This window comes from Schistocerca cancellata, chromosome 3 (genome assembly GCF_023864275.1).
Source record: "Schistocerca cancellata isolate TAMUIC-IGC-003103 chromosome 3, iqSchCanc2.1, whole genome shotgun sequence".
Taxonomy (NCBI): Eukaryota; Metazoa; Arthropoda; class Insecta; order Orthoptera; family Acrididae; genus Schistocerca; species Schistocerca cancellata.
The window spans coordinates 444,125,269-444,146,255 of NC_064628.1; the positions used below are offsets into that span (position 1 = coordinate 444,125,269).

General features: G+C 43.6%; 1 protein-coding gene across 2 annotated transcripts in view; it reads left to right on the forward strand.

The window, feature by feature from the left end:
* Positions 1-19,933, forward strand: part of LOC126175200 (cytochrome P450 4C1-like) — a 214,856-nt gene extending 194,923 nt beyond the window's left edge. The window contains exon 6 of one of the 2 annotated variants that reach the window (XM_049921800.1): positions 19,418-19,933. In XM_049921800.1, coding sequence (XP_049777757.1) covers positions 19,418-19,876 — 459 coding nt within the window. In that variant the 3' untranslated portion in view covers positions 19,877-19,933. The remainder of the gene's footprint in view (positions 1-19,417) is intronic. The other variant, XM_049921801.1, reaches the window with a different exon arrangement.
* Positions 19,934-20,987: the final 1,054 nt, after the last annotated feature.

Sequence of the window (20,987 nt, forward strand, 5' to 3'; positions counted from 1 at the left end):
AATGAATGAAATCTTTATCCAGCATTAGTTTCCGAATATCGGTAGCAGTGAACACGCACTCTTTCAACTTAGCATCTAACAAGTTGTGAAATATAGATATTTGAAGCAGCTGTCACTCATAGGTAAGGCGTTTACACAATGCTTCATTGGGCTCAGATTGATGTGCAGAAGTGGCAAGAGTTTTCTTTCTCTTTCTCCTAGAATATCACACTAGATAATTTTTTTCTCTGGAACCAAATCCAGTCTTCGGAGTGTAGGCGCCCCGGCGGTCCCGGTCGCCTATGGTGGACTGGAAGCCAAGTGGTGACCTCTCCAATTGTCAGGATGCTAGGAAATGACTGTGGATGCGTCAGCAACGCCAAAGAAATATTATTAATTCATGACATCTTTATTCCTGCCGAGTACAATGTGGCCCATGTAACACAGGCTGGCTGAACTTGGAGATATCAACGACCTTCCCCGAGTCCTCGCTGACTTGTAGCGATGACACCAGCTCCGGGCCGCACCAGTCTTGCTAGCGCAGCGCCGCGTGCTGTGATGTAGCGGCGGAATGCCCTTACTTCGGCCGTGCGTGGCTGGCGGCGTCCGACTGGCCGGCCGGCTCGGCTGCGTACAGCAAGCCGCTGCGCGTGGAGGCTCCGGGTTGGAGTCCCGGCGCTGTCGGCACGAAAGGCGTTCTCATAGTGCGGAGTGTACTCTATCCAACCCCGTCTTCTTCCCTGCTCCTCCTGGTGGCTCGTCTGCGGTGGACGGGCGCAACGGGCTGCAATCCCTCAGCGTCGTCGGCTCACCCAGTTGTGATGGCGGGTGCACAAGGCCTAGGTCCCGCACGATCTCGACGACGGGTCACTGATGTGGTCAGCATTGGCGGCGAGCGAGTCTGCCGCGATGTCTGCTAATCCTGGGTTGATGATTGACAGCGGCAGCAGAGAGGGCCAGAGCTGGTAATGTCTCCTCACGTCTGCTGCTGGATGGGCCGCCCTTACTGCAACATCTCCTTAATGAAGATTAACATGTCGATCACAGAAGTGAGCGCTTCGCAGCGACGCAGTACACATCTAACTGCAAGTCTAACTGCGAGTGCCTTGTTGATATCAAAGCTGGCATATTTAAAGGAAGCACGAGCTACGTCCTGATGTCATGCTCGTTTGTAATGAACGCATTCGTTCCACTTATACTGCTGATTCATCTGTCGTACTCGCCCCTTAGGTGTTCTTGTGACAGAGTTACGTGCTGTTACGGCAGACTAACGCGAAGTTATGAACTGCACTACAGCTGACGCTATACCTCTGTCTTACACTCTACAAAAGTCTCCCTCTAACACAAACCCGCTTGCTATAATTCTCTCTCGCCTGTTGTGTGTAATCAGGCCATTGCCCCTGCGTGACTGCACATTCCGATACATGTAAAATCCTCTTACCTCTTGGCTAACCTACTGCCTCTGGCTTCGCCATAGGCAACGAAACTTTGACAATATTCCACATTTCCAACTCTTTAGTTTTCCGCGACACTACGCATCCCCCTCCTTTAAGAAAATTCGTCCCGAATTTTACAATTCTGGACTTACTGGTTGTGCATGCCATACTTCCTTATACTCTACAGGTATCTTACAACTACTCCTTCAACACTGTCAAAGTTTACTTACCTGCTAATAACCTGTTTACACTTAATACTGATTCCAATCTTATCATTGATTATCTATTTATATTACGTTCCACTATTCGCGATGCATCCCATAGGTATTTGATGAACGGTTGTTATTTCTGAACGGGATATCTTTTTCCATATACAAATGTAAGTTGCACAAATAAACACTAGAATTAAGATTATGCTAGTCGTTGACACACCAAATATAATTGTGTTTTGCCTACGTTTCTCCCGATATTGCTGCTCGTGCTGCAGTAGTTGATTAACTGAGATCTGTTCCTTTTCTGAGATAATCAGGCTATCTAAAGATTGTAGCAATGTGGGATCCAAGGACTCGTTAACAAATGTTAGCTTCTGGAGAGGCAATATGTGTGGCGGTTCCTCTGGATAATACAAGATAGGCTGTGTCACGTTAATCATTGTTGTACCCGTGAAAGTAGCTGGTAGGTGAAAATGCTTCCCCACTATTTCACATCCAGTGCCATTAATCAATAACCCACTGCCCTGCAATTCAAGCTTTGATATATCTGTCGACCTAACATTTCCGTAACAAGTGGCTACTACAGTCTCTAGTTCGAACAGAGAGTAAATCCAATGTTCCCCAACTTTCTGAAATTTCGGTCTCGGAAGTAACACCTTCTTTTTTCATTCTAAGGTTCCCATATTCCCCAAGAACAACTGCATCTCACACTAATGATTGTGGGTTGCCACCTCCTTTGCTGGACAAATAAAAACACTTCCCCTGAATCAATCTGTCAAATCTTCCGTAGACATTACCACATGAGCACTCCTCCGCCTTGACACTAACAACACTTCCCGAGTTTGCACTTGCACCCACTTCCCAAGTGCACCCCATCCAATTGGATACGGGTGTACTGTATAACACTGGTACCGCGAATTGATACCCATCACTGGTATTTGCACTTCTACGTGTATACTCGCCTGATTCGTAATTACTCTCACTTTAGACATGCGATAGAATAACGGTAAATTCCGCTTCGCCCGAGGCACGACATGACGCACTCCTTCCGAGAATTCTTTCTGCGCTTTCAGCAACGCCTTCAGCATCTGATCTGGACCAAACAAAGTGGTACTCAATTGCCCATGCACTGCGTGATGCATAGCTTCATATAACTCTTCCAATTCGACACGCGCATCATCCACCCTGTCTGCTAATGCCCTCAATAAAGCTGCTACTTGTATTTTCCAGTCTGTTCGGCTCAATCTCGTCTGTATAGCCTCTATATCCCCATTCAACACTTTCCTGGTATATGCTGCATACCGTTCCACGTCTGACGTCAACTCCCGCACTGTTCTAGTGACATTCAATATCCCTTGCTCCATGTTACCTATACGTGTCGTGTGCCAATCCACTTTCGACTTTGTCTCCTCCGCCAACTCCTGCACCTCCCGCACCGTACTATTTAAGCTCCTTATATCTTCCTCGTCCGCAGTTCCAAACACTGTTTTCAGCTATTTTCACCCTGCATCCAACCACCCTCGTTTCCTGCGAACGAGCGTTTGCGGGACCACTTCCGTTACTTGTTGCAGCTGCCTTCTCAGCTTTTTGTATGAGAGCTTCAATTCCTGATACTCGTACTGTTTGTCTTGAAACAACTTCTCCTTCTCCGTGGCTGCCTGTAGTGCCGTAAACCTATCCTGTAGTGTCTGTACATCATTCCTCACTCCCCATATATTATACGTGAACACAATTGTCCACCTACGGCTTGACAATACCACATCTAATTGTCTTGCAAACAAAATTGCCTTATCTAGTGGTTGCACCTGCACCACCTCTCCTCTGCAACAGTGTAGCAGTACCAGACTGACGAAAAGTTTCCCGGGCCACATCCTGGCACGGCACCTGAAGGAAAAGGAAGCCATGTCAATCGCTCCCTTCCTTACCATGTCTAAATCACACAAATGACAAGTAAGAACTACACATACCCTATTACCTAATAACAATAAATACGACATGTTCCTCCCCGAGGACACTTAATCTACTTATCCCTAGACCTAAGTGCGTAAGGAACGTTCCTCTGCTGTTGTTTTAGCTTTGGTACCCTCACACCCTTTGTTACTGCTGGAGGAATCTGCGATAACGCATCCACTGCGCCCTTAAACGGCTTAATCCTACTCACATGACCTACTGACGACTTGGCTGGTAACTGCAACTTTACGTTCACTGGAGACAAACACTATTTCATTTACCTGATACGGTCCAGAATATTTCGTCAAAAACTTCTTCGTTTTACCCTTCAGAACATTAGGATTAGCCAACAATACCCACTGACAAATTCTGTATTGTGGCAGTTTACCTGTTCTTTGCCCAATACTCTCTTGTTCCTCCAAAGCTTTAGTATTAGCACGCCGTACCCTTTGCCAAATCTCTCTCAATTTCTTGGCGAAATTCTTCACTGACTCATCCTGTGAACCTACCTGAGGTTTGAGCACATCAAATGGTGATGGCATTTTCCGACCATAAATTACCTCATACGGAGAGAGCCCCGTTCCTGTATGAACTTTCGTGTTATGTGCGCTTGTCAACAGATTTAAATACACGTCCCAATCCGTGTGTTCTGAATTTACGTAATGACTAATCATCTTAACTAACGTCCTATGAACCCGTTCTGTTCGTCCATTCGACTGAAGATGAAATGGGCTTGTCCGCAATTTCTTAACTTTCAATAAACGGCATAACTGCTTCATCAGCTCAGACATAAAGTTACTACCCTGATCTGTACATATAGTATCAGGCACACCATGCTTCAGCAACCACTTATTTACTAAGGCTTGCGCAACAGCGCTTGCCTTTTGATCTGGAACAGCTTCCATTACCAGGTATCGGGAAAAATGATCTAATATTGTTAATACGTATCGATTACCCGCTTGGGTCTTGTTAAATGCTCTGATTACGTCTAATCCGATGAATGCGAATGGACGATCCGCTTCAGGTAGTCTCTGTAACTGAATTTTATGATGACTTAAACCTGCTCTCTGCGCACACGGTATACAATTTTGCACATACTGCTCTACATCATTGCGACGTGTCTTCCACCAAAACCTTTCAGCTACCCGTCTATCAGTCGTTCTTTTACCACCATGACCCGACAATACATGGCCGTGCGCTTGTTTCAACACTTCTTCCCTCAGCGACTCCGGTACGACGACGGATAGTCCGCACATCGTCTTCCTGCAAAGCAACCCATCCTCCATTTCAAACTGCGGTTGCGTTCGGAACAAGTGACACTCTCTGTCAGTGGCTTGCGCCTTTATCCACTCCTTCTCACTTATGCCCACAACTTATACAGCTGCTATTTTTCTACTAAGCGCATCTGCATTCATATGTTTTACCCCTGGTTTGTGAATCACATCGTAGTCAAATTCACTTAGTTTCAGTGCCCATCTCGTTAAACGAGTCGAAGGATCTTTCAACCCCAACAACCACTTTAATGCTGCGTGATCTGTAATCACCTTGAACTTACACCTATATAAATAACAGCGAAAATACGAGATACCGTAAATCACTGCTAACATTTCTTTCTCTGTAGCTGAATAATTCTTCTCTGCCTCATTAAGTTGCCTGGAAGCATAAACCACTGGATGTTCCCGTCCATTAACCCCCTGAGAAAGAATACAACCCACAGCAATATTACTAGCATCACAAGATAGTATGAACTCTTGTTCGAAATCAGGAAGTATCAACACTGGGTCTGATGTTAGTATCTGTTTGAGCTTCTCGAATGCCTCCTGACACTGTGCTGTCCATTCAAACTTAACACCTTTCTTTAACAATCTCGTTAATGGATGTGCAATTTCCGCGAACCCCTTTACATATCGTCTGTAGTAATTACATAAACCGACATATTGCTGAACTTGTTTAGTGGTCTGTGGTACTAGAAAACCACGCACAGCCGACGTTAGACGAGGATCCGTTCTTACCCCATCCTGACTGATAATATGCCCAAGGTAAGTCACTTGCGTCTGAGCAAACTGACATTTCTCGACATGAAGCGTAAGATTTGCAGCTCTTAGCCTACTAAATATTTCGTTCAGTCGTTCCACATGCTCTTCTATATTACGCGAAAAAGTAACAATATCATCGAGGTATACCATAGCAATCTTCGGTTTCAGTCCCCGAAGCACACCATCTAACAGACGCTGGAAAGTAGCAGGAGCGTTTTTCAACCCAAATGGCATTCTGTGATACTGAAAGTGACCAAGGCTTGTTGTAAAGGGCATCTTCGATCTATCCTCGGGACTTACTTCTATCTGATGGTACCCACTCTTTAGATCTAGTGTCGAAAAATATTGACACCGTCCTAGGTTGTCCAATGTTTCCGTGATGTTCGGTATTGGATACTCATCTGTTACAGTTCATGCGTTCGTAAAACGATAGCCACAACAAAACCTATACTTTTTAGTACCGTCGAATGACTTTTTAGGAACTACCACTATGTTGGCAGACCACGGGCTTTCACTGTTCTCTATAATACCGTCCCTTAGCTGTTGATTAATAAATTCTTCCACTAGTGGTTGTAGGTGTTTCGCTATCCTGTATGGTTTTCTATAGACCAGCGGACTGTCGCCAGTCGGTATACGGTGCTGTGTAATAGGAGTTGCTGGTAATGGACCTCCTAAACCAAACGAATCTAAATACTATAATAACAAAGCTTCCATAGCTTTCCGATCACCATTCTCCAAATGACGAATCTTATCACGTAGTACAGATGCCTTGACGGTTTGCTTGACGTTATAATCACCTTGGGATTCACCTATATACTCATCGTTGAGTATTTCCAAACTTACTACCACTAAACTCTTTGGGGGATCCACTTCATCTGTCCCAAAATTATCTACACTGACCGGAATCATCAGTTCCCCATTTATATCCGTTACGTGCGCAACGCTTCTCCTAATAAAACAATGCATTTCATCCAATGCTTCATTGCTCTGCACTGGCTCTACCACACATAGTGTCTGCTGTGGTACATCGGTACCTACTGACAACCAAACTAACTTCCCTGTACCCGAAGGCACTTTGACATGCGTAATCATCTTTAATGCCCTTGTACGCGCTTCAATTGGTGACATCTTAGCAACGGATGCACCTTGCGACGTAGAAACATTTACAGCTGTTGTACCCATTGAAAACAATTTCCACTAAGTTCAACTGTACGCTGTGAAAGACTAATTTTGGCATGGTGTTTATCGAGGAAGTCCAGTCCGTTAATCACAGAATACCCTTGTCCCACAGTTGGCAATACTTCCATTTGCTCTCCGAACTCCACAGTTCCAATCTTAAAAACGAGCTGCGTTGTACGCAATGATTGCAACTCATTATTCCCTACTCCACGTAATCTATACCTAGGAGTACCTAGTCTTCTCCTACCCACGAGGTCTAGACAAGCAACAGATACATGTGCCCCTGTATCAATCAAAAACTTACTTCTGTTATTCCTTACAACACCCATCAAGCAACAATCCGTCTCCGTACTAGTTTTCACCGTACTTCTGCTTACCGGGAATGTCTTCCGACGGACGAAACACTCCCGTTCCTGTTTAACGCTTTTTCCTGTTTATTCCCGTTACCATTCTGCTTACTACGACACTCATTTGCCTTGTGACCGTAGCGTTTACAAGCATAGCACTGCAGCTGTCTGCATTGAGCCTTCACGTGACCTTTCCTCCCACAATGGTAACAATTCCTCTCCGACGCAAAGATGCGTTTATCATTTCGAACCATTGTTGCAATGTATATCTCCTGCATATGCGTTGCAATACGCAGTGTTTACTGCATCAATGATTTCAGCCGTAAATAGAAATATTAAAAAAAGTAGGAAGATTTTTCTGTTTAGCAAAAGTGACAAGAAGCAGATTTCAGAGTACGTGATGGCCCAACACAAATGTTTTGTCTCAAGTACAGATAGTGTTGAGGATCAGTGGACAAAGTTCAAAACCATCGTACAATATGTGTTAAATGAGTATGTGCCAAGAAAGATCGTAAGAGATGGAAAAGAGCCACCGTGGTACAACAACCGAGTTAGAAAACTGCTGCGGAAGCAAAGGGAACTTCACAGCAAAAATAAACATAGCCAAAGCCTTGCAGACAAACAAAAATTACGCGAAGCGAAATGTAGTGTTAGGAGGGCTATGCGAGAGGTGTTCAATGAATTCGAAAGTAAAGTTCTATGTACTGACTTGGCAGAAAATCCTATGAAATTTTGGTCTTATGTCAAAGCGGTAGGTGGATCAAAACAAAATGTCCAGACACTCTGTGACCAAAATGGTACTGAAACAGAGGATGACAGACTAAAGGCCGAAATACTAAATGTCTTTTTCCAAAGCTGTTTCACAGAAGAAGACTGCACTGTAGCTCCTTCTCTAGATTGTCGCACAGATGACAAAATGGTAGATATCGAAATAGACGACAGAGGGATAGAGAAACAATTAAAATCGCTCAAAAGAGGAAAGGCCGCTGGACCTGATGGGATACCAGTTCGATTTTACACAGAGCACGCGAAGGAACTTGCCCCCCTTCTTGCAGCGGTGTACCGTAGCTCTCTAGAAGAGAGTAGATTAGATTACATTAGAGTTACTTTCATTCCAATTTATCCGTAGTGAGGAGGTCCTCCAGGATGTGGAACATGTCAGAAAAACAACAATACACGACAAATATTTACAACTAAAACAAGTAAGCTAATGTACCATTCCACAGGTCCCAAGTGGAATGATCGTCATATTTTAATGAACACTAAGAGTCATTTTACAAATACTAATGCACTGAATTTAAAATAATTTTTTTTATTTATTTATAAGGTAATAAACATGTAATACAACTACTGTAATACTTATTTACAATGAACACATTACTGCAATGAAATGGTGCAGAAGTTAGATTATACTTACAGACACACACACACACACACACACACACACACACACACACAAACACACACACACACACACACACACACAAATTTTCAATGAACACATTACTGCACTGAAATTGTCCAGAAGTTATGTTGTACTTATATACAAATCAGTTGGTTTTACTAAGAAATTCATCAATGGAGTAGAAGGAGTTGGCCACCAATAAATCCTTTAGGCTTCTCTTAAACTGAATTTAATTGGTTGTTAAGCTTTTTATGGCTGCTGGCAAGTTATTGAAAATGTGTGTTCCTGAATAATGCACACCTTTTTGTACAAGACTAAGTGACTTTCAAATCCTTGTGAAGATTATTCTTATTTCTAGTATTGATTCCATGAATTGAGCTGTTGGTTTGAAAAAGTGATATATTTTTAATGACAAATTTCATTAAGGAATAAATATATTGGGAAGCAGTAGTTAGTATCCCTAGTTCCCTAAACAGGCTTCTGCAGTATGTTCTTGAGTTCACACCACATATAACTCTTATTGCACGTTTTTGTACCCGGAAAAATTTAGCTTGGCTTGATGAATTACCCCAAAAAATAATCCCATATGACATTATGGAATGAAAGTAAGCATAGTATGCCAGCTTTTTCATTTTTATATCCCCAATGTCTGACAAAATTCGCATTGCAAACAGAGATTTGTTAAGACGCTTCAGCAGTTCTGTGGTGTGCTCCTCCCAGTTGAATTTATTATCAAGCTGTAATCCCAAGAATTTAACACTGTCCACTTCTTCTATCTTCTTGTCATCATATGTTAGACATATACTCTTGGGACACCCCTTACAAGTTCTGAACTGCATGTAGTGTGTTTTCTCAAAGTTTAGTGACAAAGAATTGGCTAGGAACCAGTGATTAATGTCCACAAGTATTTTATTGGCTGATCTTTCTAAGACTAGACTTGATTTGCTATTTATTGCAATGTTTGTATCATCAGCAAACAAAACAAACTTGGCATCTGGTAATGTTACTGATGAAATGTCATTGATATACACAAGAAAAAGTAAGGGCCCCAAAATGGAACCTTGTGGGACCCCACATGTAATTAGTTCCCAGTTGGATGACGCCTGATAGCTTGATACATGTCTCTTTCCTAATAACACCCTTTGTTTCCTACCAGAGATATAAGATTTGAACCATTTTGCAGCATTTCCGTTACACTATAATATTCTAGTTTACTTAAAAGGATATTGTGATTTACACAGTCAAATGCCTTTGACAGATCACAAAATATACCAGTTGCCTGCAATTTTTTGTCTAATGAATTAAGCACATTTTCACTGTAAGTGTAGATAGTCTTCTCAATATCAGAAACTTTCAGAAATCCAAACTGTGACTTTGACAGTATGTTATTTGAGATAAGATGGTTATAAAGACGACTGTACATTACTTTTTCGAAAATTTTTGAGAATGCTGGCAACAGTGAAATTGGACGGAAATTTGATGCTATTCCTTTATCTCCCTTCTTAAACAGTGGCTTAACTTCAGCATATTTCAGCCACTCAGGAAATATTCCACTGATAAACGACTGGTTACACAGATAGCTTAATATGTTACTTAGCTCACAATCACATTCTTTAATTAACTTTGTTGATATTTCATCATACCCACTAGATGTTTTTGATTTTAAAGAATTTATGATGGACATTATTTCTGTTGGGGTAGTGAGGGTCAAATTTATATTATGGAAGTTACTTGAAATGTCTGGTCTAAGGTAATCCATAGCAGCATCTACCGAACCTGACAACCCCATCTTTTTAGTAACAGTTATAAAATGTTTGTTAAAAAGTTCTGCAACACTATACACATCTGTCACCAATGTATCATTTACTCTTAATGCTATTTGTTCCTCTTCATGTCTGGTTCTACATGTCTCCTCCTTCACTATATCCCATATTGTCTTTATTTTGTTATCTGATATGACTATCTTTTCCTTGTAATATATTTGCTTTGACATCCGTATTACAGTCTTTAATATTTTGCAGTATTTCTTATAATGTGCTATAGCATCAACATAGGAAATGTTTCGGATTGACAGATACAGTTTTTTTTTGTTTTGTTTTACAAGATACCCCTATTCCTCGAGTAATCCATGGCTTCTTTGTAGAAGTTAGCGTTCCAAAGGATTGAAAAAGGGCACAGGACATCCCCGTTTTCAATAAGGGACGTCGAACAGATTTGCAGAACTATAGACCTATATCTCTAACGTCGATCAGTTGTAGAATTTTGGAACACGTATTATGTTCGAGTATAATGACTTTTCTGGAGACTAGAAATCTACTCTGTAGGAATCAGCATGGGTTTCGAAAAAGACGATAGGTAGGTGCCGTGTTTCTTGACTTTCACAAAGCGTTCGATACAGTTTCCCACAGTCGTTTAATGAACAAAGTAGGAGCATATGGACTGTCAGACCAATTGTGTGATTGGATTGAAGAGTTCCTAGATAACAGAACGCAGCATGTCATTCTCAATGGAGAGCAGTCTTCCGAAGTAAGAGTGGTTTCAGGTGTGCCGCAGGGGAGTGTCGTAGGACCGTTGCTATTCACAATATACATAAATGACCTTGTGGATGACATCGGAAGTTCACTGAGGCTTTTTGCGGATGATGCTGTGGTATATCGAGAGGTTGTGACAATGGAAAATTGTACTGAAATGCAGGAGGATCTGCAGCGAATTGACGCATGGTGCAGGGAATGGCAATTTAATCTCAATGTAGACAAGTGTAATGTGCTGCGAATACACAGAAAAAAAGATCCCTTATCATTTAGCTACAATATAGCAGGTCAGCAACTGGAAGCAGTTAATTCCATAAATTATCTGGGAGTACGCATTAGGAGTGATTTAAAATGGAATGATCACATGAAGTTGATCGTCGGTAAAGCAGATGCCAGACTGAGATTCATTGGAAGAATCCTAAGGAAATGCAGTCCGAAAACAAAGGAAGTAGGTTACAGTACGCTTGATCGCATACTGCTTGAATACTGCTCAGCAGTGTGGGATCCGTACCAGATAGGGTTGATAGAAGAGATAGAGAGGATATAACGGAGAGCAGCGCGCTTCGTTACAGGATGATTTAGTAATGGTGAAAGCGTTACGGAGATGATAGATAAACTCCAGTGGAAGACTCTGCAGGAGAGACGCTCAGTAGCTCGGTATGGGCTTTTGTTGAAGTTTCGAGAACATACCTTCACCGAGGAGTCAAGCAGTATATTGCTGCCTCCTACGTATATCTCGCGAAGAGACCATGAGGATAAAATCAGAGAGATTAGAGCCCACACAGAGGCATACCGGCAATCCTTCTTTCCACGAACAATGCGAGACTGGAATAGAAGGGAGAACCGATAGAGGTACTCAAGGTACCCTCCGCCACACACCGTCAGGTAGCTTGTGCAGTATAGATGTAAATGTAGATGTAAATGTAAATCCCCAAGATTCTCCATCCTAACCCTACGAGAAAATTCTGCAGGAATTCCCCTGAGGAATACATCGAGGGCTCTGTTTTCTGCCTCTCGTAGTAATACACGATCCGCACCACGATTACCCGATAATTCATACGTCTGCGAATTAATTTTCCGTATCCTATCTGAAAAAGACTCCTCTTTCTCATTGAGATTCTGTGTCAAATTAGCTAACATCTCGCTAAAAAATCTTCCACTATTCTGCTTACGATATCTTTGTCGTAATCCATCTACCAATTCTTCAAACGTGCTCGCCTTACTAAGCGTCTCATGGTACATCATGAACGTCTTGGCTTCCCCTGGAAGTCGCAAATTTGCCATACGTAACGTAGTTACGTCCAACCAATTGCTCATTGCAATTGTTGCCAAAACATCGTTAATTAACGCTGTGACATCCTCTATTGTTTTACCCGAGAAAGGCGTGATCAGGTTAGCTATTGAAGGATATATTGCAAGGTTGGACATTGCTACTAACTTGCACTCACATGAACCCGTTTGCGACTCTTGCGCCGAACGCAAGGTCTCCATTTGCGTCATTAATTCTACATGACGTAACTTATGTTGCTCATTCTCTTCTAACAATTTTGAGACTTGATCCGTAAGAGCAGCTATACTCACTTCAGTACTAACGGATCTTGTTTTCGGCATGATTTGTGCAAATTACCAACAAATTACTCTATACTGAATTTACTCTTCAGAACAATAACTACACTAGCTACTCAACCCTTTTATCACAGTTGAGCACCACATACAAGAAGACAAACAAGACTCACAATGAACAACTAAACAAAATTAATCCTTCCACCTTGTTATTGCCCAGTGACACTCTCTACAACTGTGCTCTGCATGACCGAACCGTCTACAAATTGAGCATTCTACTGTTAGAACCTTTGTGCATGGCTCCCCTTCTCCCGTTAAATTACACACAGTACATCCGACTGGTACCAAGTACGTTTCCCAACTGTTTCCCTTAAACTCAGATAAATCTGCTGTTTCCGCAGGTCTCACAAAGTGCACTCCCAACAACTCTGTGGTGCCAGTCCTGCAGTGGCGGTGTCGACGACTCCAGATACCTGATCTGCAGGCCAGAGCTGAAGTGGGCGGTTCGAACACTACTGATACCAAATCCGTAGGCGGTGGGCGCGAGGACTTTTGACACCAAATCTGTAGGCGCCCTGGTGGTCCCGGTCGCCTATGGTGAACTGGAAGCCGAGTGGTGACCTCTCTAGTTGTCAGGATGCTAGGAAATGACTGTGGATGCGTAAGCAACGCCAAAGAAATATTATTAATTCATGACACCTTTATTCCTGCCGAGTACAATGTGGCCCATGTAACACAGGCTGGCTGAACTTGGTGATGTCATCGACCTTCTCCGAGTCCTCGCTGACTTGTAGCGATGACACCAGCTCTGGGCGGCACCAGCCTTGCTAGCACAGCGCCGCGTGCTATGATGTAGCGGCGGAATGCCCTTACTTCGGCCGTGCGTGGCTGGCGGCGTCAGGCTGGCCGGCCGGATCGGCTGCGTACAGCAAGCCGCTGCGCGTGGAGGCTCCGGGTTGGAGTCCCGGCGCTGTCGGCACGAAAGGCTTTCTCGTAGTGCGGAGTGTACTCTATCCCACCCCGTCTTCTTCCCTGCTCTTCCTGGTGGCTCGTCTGCGGTGGACGGGCGGAACGGGCTGCAATCCCTCAGCGTCGTCGGCTCACCCAGTTGTGACGGCGGGTGCACAAGGCCTAGGCCCCGCACGATCTCGACGACGGGTCACTGATGTGGTCAGCATTGGCGGCGAGTGAGTCTGCCGCAATGTCTGCTAATCCTGGGTTGATGATTGACAGCGGCAGCAGAGAGGACCAGAGCTGGTACTGTCCCCTCACGTCTGCTGCTGGATGGGCCGCCCTTACTGCAACATCTCCTTAATAAAGATTAACAGTCGATCACCGAGCTGAGCGCTACGCAGCGACCCAGTACACATCTAACTGCAAGTCTAACTGCGAGTGCCGTGTTGATATCAAAGCTGGCATATTTAAAGGAAGCACGAGCTACGTCCTGATGTCATGCTCGTTTGTAATGAACGCATTCGTTCCACTTATACTGCTGATTCATCTGTCGTGTGTTCTTGTGACAGAGTTACGTGCTGTTACGGCAGACTAACGCGAAGTTATGAACTGCACTACAGCTGACGCTATACCTCTGTCTTACACACTACAAAAGTCTCCCTCTAACACAAACCCGCGTGCTAAGCAATTCTCTCTCGCCTGTTGTGTGTAATCAGGCCATTGCTCCTGCGTGACGGCACATTCTGATACATGTAAAACCCTCTTACCTCTTGGCTAACCTACTGCCTCTGGCTCTCGGCATAGGCAACGAAACTTTGACAATATTCCACGTTTCCAACTCTTTACTATTCCGCGACACTGCATGAAGCATTGATTTTATTCCCACTCTATCTTACGAGACCGAATGTCCGAGATGAAGTAGGGAAATTTGGTATATCCTGACGTCGCAGAAACGGACCCAGCATCTCCAAATTACCATGCACCAACCAGTTGTAATCCTCATAATGAACATCAGTAAGAAGCACCTTCATGTTGTCATACGTTTTCTTCATGTGCAGTTATTGAGGCATACATGTCACCACTGTGCAGCAGATCTTCCTTCAGGATTCTCTTAGATGATTCTATAAACAATCTCCTGTCATGTGGCACATACGGAATGTTTAACTCACGTATCAAACGTTGTACATCATTGGATTATACTAACGAGTCGTTTCGAGCAAAATATGGTGTGAATATCAAGTCTCTTTTTCTGTTAATTTTCATCGAACGTACCAGCTGCTCAAAAATGTCTTTCATGCAGTCTTAACACTAGGAGCTCGCCTTTATTCTTCGTCAGTCCTGGATCACAGACTAAATCATTTAGGTATGGCTGAGTGAACAGAAGAAGGTTCTCATCTGTGCATACTTCAAAATCAGTGTCATCTGTGTAATGCACAGAATCTCTGTCTTCACTGTCGTCTGCATTTAGTGTCTGTGGACGCTGTGGTATAAGTATATCCAGGCAATGAATGCAGATATGCGATTTGCATAAGATGTGTTTCAGTATTATTTTCGAATACAGGTGGTGAAAATATGCAAAGAGCCCCTAAATTTCCAAAAAATGTTTTTGCAACCTCACAGTCTGTTGCAGTGTGTCGACACTGTGTTCCACACATTTCGAAAAGTGGTTTCGGTGACAGGTAGTATTCCAGTCTGTCATGAAACACGTGAAAGACTCATAGCAAAGGTAATTAAGTGTGGGACCAATGTATGGTGCACTGAAATTATACTCATATTTGAAATTTCATCATATTCTTTACTTTTTAATGATGTAATACTTGATTCAGTTTCATTTTTGCGGCTCTGTAGCAGCATGTGATGTAGATATCCTATAACATGAGCATTCTGTAGATTTAACATGTCGGCAATTGACAGGAACTAAGACTTAAATATTTTGCACAACTCTAGTGGACCACTAACAGTCCCATTCTCACAAAACAGAGCTGAAATATGTAGGGCACTTATTTTCTGCTCTGACAGTCCTTTCACAACTTACAATATGGTTTTAATTTTAGTATGAGAAATTTCTGTTCTCTTAGTATTGGTTTAGTATGTCTGATGACACATTACTTTTATTTACAATAATATCTGTAGTAGAATTCTGTCTGTCCTTTATATTGTCATGGAACTTCTGTTCCCTCCTACATCGTATTCTAATGCCATTAGTCATACAAAACATATGCTTAATAGTACTGCATATGTACTTGTGTTTTGTAATGGCAAAGGGCCACTAATAATGTACCAGCAAATAAATTAGGTAGAGTCAGTCGTGTATTATCTGTCACGGGATAGATTCCTGTATAAACATTTGAATAAATGCGTTAGTATTGTCGTTGAAGGCGTCAGTGTTGTAGACTTCTTGCCAGGTTAGCTCTTCGAGAGTGGTTTATATGTTTGTATTTCAAGATTACTGTTATCTTCAAATCTTTTGATTATCACTTTGGGATACGGCTCTGCCTTTATTCATTTACATATTCATCCACCCAGTGATCATCTTACAATGATATAGGATTTCACATTGTGAAACAATGAAAATAAATAGCTAAACATGTAATACACACAGAACATAAAAGTGTGCTTTAAGATGATAGATATGTGCTCGGTATATCTTTCATGAGGCAACATTGCCGGCATTTGCCTCAAGTGACTGAGAAAAATCACGAAAAACCTGAGTCGGCATGAAAGGACAGAGTAAGCTCTCTCTTCTCGAATATGAGGTCGGTGTCTTCACAACAGCACTGCCTCTGTACTCTAATGTTTTTTTGATATAAACACAGTTTCAGTCTTAACTGCTTCACAAGTCAAGGACTCCCGCTGGTGACTCCAAAACCACGAACTTGCCGTTGTACTCATTGCACTTACTCCAGTCCGCTCGAAAAACTGTCTCTAATCTGTTCGGAAATATGGCCCTAGTTCATCTGGAAAACTAATTCTAGGACAATAAACATGCCACTACTCGCTTTGCTCATCTTCATGACCTCCCCTCAGTCCACCTGAGAAACTGACCTCTCCTGCCATGACGAATGAAATACAACTCAGGTGAATGACAAGTCATTACTGTCATATAGACTTTGGTGGGCGATTTTCGTGCAGAAGCTTCACCGTATGAGACAAGGGGATCTAGTTATCCTCTTTCATTAGTAACCGCAATGCTAAATCAGTGTGTGCGCGATTGATCGGCCTCTTCACACCAAGCACAGAGGATGGTGATACATTTAAATTGGATGACCAAAATGAGCAAAAGCAACCACCTGTCTCACACTGAACTGGCGGAGTCACAGCGTCTTTATCTTTGGTGTTCCTTCATGAAAGGCAGAAATGTGACACTCAGCCGGCCGCTCTGACCGAGCGGTTGTAGGCGCTTCAGTCCGGAACCGCGCTGCTGCTATGGTAGCAGTTTAGAATCCTGCCTCGGGCATGGATGTGTGTGATGTCCTCTGGTTAGTTAGGTTTAAGTAGTTCTAAGTTCTAGGAGACTGATGACCTCAGATGTTAAGTCCTACAGTGCTTAGAGCCATTTGAACCATTTTTTGTGACACTCAGTTACCCTCAGGGGATGGCAGCGTTGGCGCCTCATCGCCTTTCCTCTGCTAGACTGGACCCCCTCTCTCCTCACAGAAGCATGAAGCAGGCCGCAGACGCACACACCGAGTGTGCCATCAGCTGTCAGTGCAGAAATACGAATCCATACGCTGAGAACGAAATGTATTTTAGCCAGAATGATATTTTCACTACGCTAAGCCATGTCCCCGCAATATCCTTTTTTTCCAGAAGTGCTTGTTCTGGAAGGTTATCAGAAGAGCTTCGGTGAAGTTTGGAAGGTAGGAGACGACGTACTAGCAGAATTAATGCTGTAAGGACGGGTAGTGAGTCGTGCTTGGGTGCCTCAGTTGGTAGAGCGCTTGCTGGCAAAAGGTCCCGAGTTCTAGTCTCGGTCAGGCACATAGGTTTAATCTGCCAGGAAGTTTCGAAATGTATTTTATCAGAAACTTTTGTTATTGTTCACCAAATGTTTGATTTTATTGTATATGACGTTACACTGGTGCGTCCTCTTCGATGAATGGCTGCCTCATATGTTCATGACTGGATGATAGTACTATACGGAGTGGCACAGTGGTTGATGTACGTAGATGATCTGAAGATGCCAATTTAAATTGCTGAAACTAATCGTCTATAATTCTGTTTATTACGATCTGTACAAATAAGACTTCGCTAGCAAGAAGACCACATTTTTCATTTAAAATTGAACACTGATGATGTAAGCAGCCTGGTAGTTATGAGTAGCGAGATGTATAGTAAAATGTGAGCAACGATGTGAATTAAAAAATCTCCTTGGACTTCCAGCGATTAAAATTCCACGACCTTCAGACCGAGCTCTCTTTTGTCATTTCTGCTGCGGGAACGATGAAAGCGGAACTAAAACATTACCATATTTGTCGAAGAAGCGATCAACAGTAACGCTACAGTGAGCGAACGTGGCAATACACCGATCTGCCAAAACATTATGACCACTGCCCACCGCAACGCCTTGTTGCGCTGCGGGCACGTGATGCGATAACGAAGCGGAGGAGACACGATCGGGGGATCAGCCTAGCGTAGATATGGGCTGAAAATATGGAAATTCATTGAGATAAGCGACTTTGACAAAGAGAAGATTACTATTACGTAGATCCTGTGAACGAGTATCTCGAAAACGGGTCGAATGTTCACGTGCTACTGTCATGAGCATCTACGGATAGATGTAGAAGGACAGTGGACCTACTATTAGGTGCTAAATGGCTGGACATCCACGGTCTCCAAGAAAGTGGTATCGGAGGCTTGTCTGCTCTGTGAAGTAAGATAAATGGTGATGTGAGGCATCTCTGCCGAAAGAACACAATGCTCGTACACGCATGAGTGTTTCAGAGCACACCGTCCATCGTACATTGTTGTACATGTAGCGCTGCAGCCGACCACCCACACGTATTCACATGTTGATCCAACGAATTTGTCGATCACGATTGTGTTGGGTACGGAATCATCGGAATTAGACCGTTGATCAGTGGAAACTTGTTGTCTCTTCGGGTGAACTGCATTTTCCCTACACTAGGTAGTTGGTCGTCGTCACAAACGCCGTCATCGAGGCGACCCGAAATGTTCAGCGCGCCACTGACGCAGGCTGTTGGGAGAAATATTATACTGTGTGAGACATTCTCATGAGCATGCATGTGACCTGTAGTAGTAATCGAAGATATGCCGACAGCTGCGAACCATCTGCATCCTTTCATGCTTGACTCTGCCTCGAGGGGGATGTTATCTTTCAGCAGCATAATTGTCCGTGTCTCGGAAACGTGCTACAGTGAATGGAGGAGCATTAAACTGAACTCCCGTTGCTGTTTTGATGACCAAACTCGCCTGACGTAAATACTATGAAACCCTTCTGGGGCGCTATCAGGCGCGATCACAGCATACGCAGATCAGTGACCCTTTATTTATGCGAATTGCATGACCTGTGAGTAGACATCTAATGCCACATATCTCTACAAACCTACCAACAAACTGTCGTACCCCTACACGTAGAATCAGTGATGTATTTTGTTCCAAAGACGTACAAACAAGCTATTAAGCAGTTGGTCATAATATTTTGACAAGTGTATATCGGCGAGGCTACGGCGACGCGAAAATCGTTTACCACTATACAATGGCCAAGGCGAGGTCGGTCTAAAGCTCGTACGATTTTAACCACCTGACGCTGCGGGAAGCCCAAGTAGTTTTTAATAAAGTAAGGAATGTGATATTTGCTCCAGGAGACGCTGCGTCTGTATCCTGCAATACCAAATCCGCCGGTGAGCACCGAGGAAGACATCCAGCTGGCAGGAACTGGGTACGTGATACCACGTGACAGCCTCGTGCTCGTGTCCCTCATCCTGCTCCACCGCCGGCCGGACAACTTCCCCGATCCTGACAAGTTCGATCCGGGCCGCTTCCTCGAAGGGGGCAGCGCTCGCTCGCTACCACCCGGCAGCTACCTGCCGTTCGGCGCCGGCTCCCGCAAGTGCGTTGGCGGCCGCTATGCCTTCCTGGAAATGAAGACAGTGCTCGCGGCCGTCCTCCGTCGGTTCCGGGTATTTCCCGGTTCCAGCAGGGAGGAGCTGGAACAGGTGGAGCTCTCCGTAAGTGGGTCGCCAGTCACTGGGTTCCGTATCATCTGCATCCCCCGGAGCGACCAACCAGCGAATTCTGTTCCACACGCTGTAAATACATGACATTGTGTCATACAGAATGCTGTGTACAGTAACAATAATTACAAGTGATATCTGGCTTTCTCGGCATAATCTAATAGTGAAATCTTCTCGGGTGATCATTCTAGTGGTGGAGTCGTCTTATCGCAACGTTTCGCTAAGTTTCGTAACCATCGTCTTTGCTTGAAGATGATAGGTACGAAACACATCGAAAAGTTGCGAGAAGGCGACGCCACCGCTCGACTGATCACCGGAGAAGATTTCATAATAACAATGGTTATGATGTGGGGATATGAGCTAATTCTGTCACACTGCATTAAGGAATCCGATTTAAAGTAGTTGGCATCTGACAGCTGGTGGACTGGACTGTTACCGCCAGCGCCGTCCAGGGTGGTCGAGCGGTTCTAGGCGCTACAGTCTGGAACCGCGCGACTACTACGGTCGCAGGTTCGAATCCTGCCTCGGGTATGGATGTGTGTGATGTCCTTAGGTTAGTTAGGTTTCTAGGGGACTGATGACCTCAGAAGCTAAGTCCCATAGTGCTCAGAGCCATTTTATTACCGCCAGTAATACACCGATACGAGGCTGGTACGGTAGGCTCCTACTACACAGCCACTTCAAATGCGCAAAGACTTGTGTCTTCTAGTACTGAAGCAGGAAACGTTTTGGGAAACGAAAATAACATCTAATTTTTTTAAAATATAGCTCCGGCCATAAGTAACTTAAGAACAGATTTTGACATACCTGGAGGCACTATAACGATCTATACCATATGCGACTTTTTACGTAAGTTTTGTAAGACATCGAGGCTTAGACTTCCTACCTGAGTTGACAGAAGCAAAAAAATAAATACTGTTTCACGAATCTTATAAATAGCAAATGGAAAACGCTACGCAACTTCGTAAAATCTGTTGGTGAACGAGGTAGGTTGGTAATCAATCAAAACAAAGTAAGTCAGTGAGTTCAATAGTTTTACATGTACGTCCTGGAAAGTTTCAAATTGTCTCCCGGTCGGTAAAATTTCATTCGTTTCGAAAAAAGTAATTTACCCCTTTTCCTAATCGACACTAAACACAAATTTATGACATGGTTAGACGCACTATGGAGAACCATACGTGAATTTTAAAATTTTTGA